The sequence below is a fragment of the Crocodylus porosus genome, unplaced genomic scaffold, assembly GCF_001723895.1.
Source record: "Crocodylus porosus isolate Cpor-Errol unplaced genomic scaffold, CroPor_comp1, whole genome shotgun sequence".
Lineage (NCBI taxonomy): Eukaryota > Metazoa > Chordata > Crocodylia > Crocodylidae > Crocodylus > Crocodylus porosus.
Window position 1 is genome coordinate 21,750,830 of NW_017728949.1, and position 4,476 is coordinate 21,755,305.

At 46.5% G+C, this 4,476-nt stretch overlaps 1 protein-coding gene across 1 annotated transcript in view; it reads right to left on the reverse strand.

The window, feature by feature from the left end:
* Window positions 1-4,476, reverse strand: part of LOC109322746 (aldehyde oxidase-like) — a 63,422-nt gene that overhangs the window by 38,949 nt on the left and 19,997 nt on the right. The window contains exon 10 of the mRNA XM_019553908.1: window positions 1,761-1,853. Within this exon, the coding sequence (XP_019409453.1) occupies window positions 1,761-1,853 (93 nt within the window). The remainder of the gene's footprint in view (window positions 1-1,760; window positions 1,854-4,476) is intronic.

The following is a 4,476-nucleotide window of genomic DNA, read 5'->3' on the forward strand; positions in this document are numbered from 1 at the left end:
CACCCCAATCTCATTAAAAAGCTAGGTGACTGTGGCATTGATGCCTACACAGTCAGATGGGTCACAAATTGGCTAGGGGGCTGCACCCAGAGAGTGGTGGTGGATGGGTCATATTTGACCTGGAGAGAGGTGGGCAGTGGAGTCCCCCAGGGCTTGGTCCTGTTCGGCACTGTTCAATTTCTTTATCAAGGACAAGGACAAGGGGGTGAAAAGCACCCTGTTCAAATTCACTGACGATACCAAGATTTGGGGTGAGGTGGGCAAGCTAGAAGGGAGGGACAGGTTACAACTGGACCTGAACAGGTTACAGGGGTGGACAAATGTAAATAGAATGGGATTTAATACTGACCTCTTTTGAATCAACAGTTTGAGCAATGATTTCCACAATTTAATTATGCACTGAGAAATAATTTATTTTTTTGTTTTAACCTTGTTACCTCAAAATTTTATGTTAAAATATTTTAATGTGGTTTTAGTATTGTGAGAGATATTAAGAAGTCCTAGTCTACTTAATTTTTCCTTGTATGGGAGCCTTTCCATATCTGTCATCATCCCTGGTGCCCTTTCCTGTATCTTTTCTGTCTCTATTATATCCTTTTGGAGGTGGGGTGGACCTTATGGTTATGTGTTTCCATGTGTCTATATCACAGGTCTCTTGTCTAGGTCCTTCAGTTTGGCAAGTACCTGCAGATCTCAAGTCATCCCTTTAGCTTCCTTTCTCCTCTAAGGTGACACTTCAGATATAATTGACTTCTACTGAATGTCCACTCAAGGATACATACATCCTTCAGCTTCTGCATCCAGACATCTGTGTTGTATTCCTCATTCTTTGAGTTACATTCATTGTTATCTCATGAGCAGATATCATTTTCTAGTCCCATCCTTTAAAGAAAAACATCAGGCACCTCCCCTGCCACATATTCCACTGTCTTCTGTTCTCTGGCCTCTTATCACTGGGCTCCTTTGCCTTGTGTTTTAAGATTTTTTGCCTGGTTCACCTTGCTGTATTGTTTAACCTAGGCAACTACATATCTGCCCTCTGTGATTTAAGGCAAGAGATCTTTCAAATCACAGCTGCAGGACCTTTATCCTACTGTAACTAAAAATCCCTTCCCTCTGTTATTTGGAGGAAAAATGGAGTGGAAAGCAAATGCAGACTGCAAGGAGCCCAGTTAAAAGGACTGCAGGATGCACCCTGCAAATTGCAGGCAGCAGAACACCTAGCTCTCCAGACAGGAGTGAGAGCCCTGTTCCTGTTGGGATAGGAGGATGAGCCAGTTGGCAGCTTAATGATGAGCAGGGCAAAGCAAGGCACCAAAAGCCAAACTCTGGATATTTGAAGAGAGCCTCCTAAATGTATTAACTTTTGACATCAAGGCATAGAAAATGAGAGAGGAGGCAGCCCAATAGGAGGGAGATGGAGTAGGAGAATGGGCATATGTTGGCCCCTAGTGGGCACTGAGGCAAAGCCCATTATACTACTCACAACACAAGGTCCCCCAGAAGACTGCAAACTACAAGATGCAATCACATCATGTACCCTACAAGTCACAACTAAACAAATTCACTTGCTCCTAAGGAACAAAAACAAACTATTTTCTAACAAGGATAAATCCCAAGCAGGTTGCCCTTTTTCTTGGCCTCTTTTAAATATTAGCAAAATAGTAAAATTTTGTGTCTTGTGCCTTCATGTCTTCAGCAGGTAAAATTACTCAGTGCTGATTTTATGTTTTAAAAATAAATGAAAACAACAAACTCACCATTACTTGTGAAATTCAGGAAGTTCAGTTCCAAAACTCTAATAGGAGAGATGATAACTGGATGAAATAACCCTTTGCATTTCATTTCAGGTCCTGTACGATACAAGAATTTGGAAGAATTTGTGAAACAAAAACAGCTCATTTACAGAGCAGCAACTTTAAATCCGTAATGTAGACACTTATCATAATTAAAAAGAAAACCTCCTTATTGATTTTTCTCTCCATTATATGTTGAAATCTATGACAGACTGTTGAAACTGGCTACGGAAAGAAAATTGTATTTTATTTTAAATACTTCATAATTAATTATTACTTAGAATTACTTATAAATAATTATGAAATGCATAACCTACTATATATACTTATAATTATTATTACGATATAATGACAAAAATAATTATTGATTTATAGTGCCAACTGGCACAAAGACTAATACAAACAGTTAACAGTAACTGCAGGCAGAGGAAGAAAATATGATTTGGGGGGCCTGAGTATGTCCAGCAGGTAGGTCTGTTGTGGAAAAGGGGCAGGGGGGAAGATCAAGGCCTCTGCAGTGAGGGAGGAAGTGCAGCCGAGGCTGGGGTGAATGGGCTCTTGGGACTGGAGCGTGTCATGGGATACTTGGAGCCCGGGCCGCTTGTCCAGGGGCATGGGGAGGCTCCCGCCTCCATGCATACAACCAGGGCAGGCACAGGGGGCATGTATCCCCCCCCAATCTGTGTGCAGGGCAGAGGCAGCTGCTACTGCAGGCTGTGCTTCGCATCCCACTACTGGTGCCCTGGCAGCTGTGTGACACCACGTGCCTCTGCTGCCAGGGAGACAGTGCAGCCAGCACGCAGGAGGCATATGGAATCACACCATTTCCAGGGCACTGGCAGCAGTCTGAGTGGAGCCTGCAGCAGCAGCCACATCCACCCTGCACACAGATCCAGGGGGCACATGCTCCCTGTGTCTGCCCAGGGGTGCGCACAGGGGTGGAAGCCCCACCCTCCATTGTATGGATGAACGGCTTGGGCTTCAAGCATTCCACAACCTGCCCCAGCCCCAGCCCCAGGCCCAGGGCTCCATTCACCGCCCCCCCCCCACCTGCAGGGGCCTCAAGCTGTCCTGCCATGCCCCTTCTCTCCCCTGTGCCCCTTCACATCCACACATTTAGCTGCTGGGGGCTGCTCCACACAGGGCTGTGCCTGGCTGAGTTTCCAGCCGCCTGCAGGCTCCAGCTGTTCTCTGTGTGCACTCCCCCCGCTGGTTGCAGCTGCCCAGAGCCTCCATCCGGGCTGCCTCTACTGTGGGGGGGGAAGGGGTCTTAGCCCCATTAGCCCTGGCCTTCCACTGCCTATGACAGTAACAATAACTAATTAAGATTTCATAGATTTCAGAGACATTAGGGCTGGAAGGGACCTTGTAAGATCATTGGGTCCAGCCCCCTGCCCAAGGGGCAGAAAGTCAGCTAGGGTCAAAGGATCCCAGCAAGATAGGCATCCAAATGTTTCTTGAAAGTGCCCAGAGTAAGTGTTTGCATCACCTCTGGGGGGAGTCTATTCCAGGCCTTGATGGCTTGGACAGCGAAGAAGTTTTTCCTTATGTCTTTCAGGAGTTTGTGACCAGTGGTCCTCCTTGTTTTCCTTTGGGGTGCTCTGGTGAACAAGCATTCCCCCAGATACTGATGCATGCCCCTTATGTACTTATAGGCTGCCATTAAGTCATCCCTGAGCCTACGCTTTTCTGGGCTAAAGAGTCCCATGGCTCTCAGCCTCTCTTCATAAGGCCTTCTCTCTTGCCCTCTGATCATGCACATGGCTCTCCTCTGGACTCTCTCAAGCTTCTCCACATCCTTTCTTCATTGTGGAGCCCAGAGTTGGATGCAGTACTCCAGCTGTGGCCTCACCAAGGCTGAGTACAGTGGGAGGATGACTTCCTGGGTCATGCTTGAGATGCATCAGTAGGTGCAAGCCAGTTTTATTCACTTTGCCAACTGCAATATCGCATTGGTGGCTCATGTTCGTCTTGTGGTCAATCATGACCCCCAAATCTCTTTCAGTCATGGTGCTAGTGAGTATAGCACTGCTGAGCCTACAAGTATGATGCAGTTTTTTTCCCCCTGAGCTGGAGCACCTTGCATTTCTTTGTATTGAATGTCATCTGGTTTTCCTCCACTCACCTTGCAAGCCTATCGAGGTTGGCCTGGATCACCAACCTATCCTCCAGTGTGGGCACTCTTCCCCATAGTTTGGTGTCATCAGTGAACTTAGCCAGTCCACTTCTAACACCAGAGTCCAGGTCATTTATAAAGACACTGAAGAGTACAGGTCCAAGAAAGGAACCTTGGGGGACACCACTGGTCACTGTCTGCCATGTTGTTTCGGTTCTGTCAGCTACTACTCTCTAGGTCCAACATTGGAGCCAGTTCCCCAACTATCAGACTGTAGCATAGTCAAGGCCTCAGTTCCCCAGTTTTTCCATGAGGACATAATGGGACACCAGGCTTTTTTAAAGTCCAAATATATGATATCAACCTCTTTCTCTTTGTCCACATGATACGTCACCTGGTCATAGAAGGAAATGAGATTGGTCAGGCAAGACCTGCCCACAACAAACTTGTGCTGGCTATCCCTCAAAATGTTACCTACTGTTAGCCTATTTATAGTTTCATAGTTTCATAGTAGCTAGAGTCGGAAGGGACCTAGGAAGATCATCTAGTCCGACCCCCTGCCTT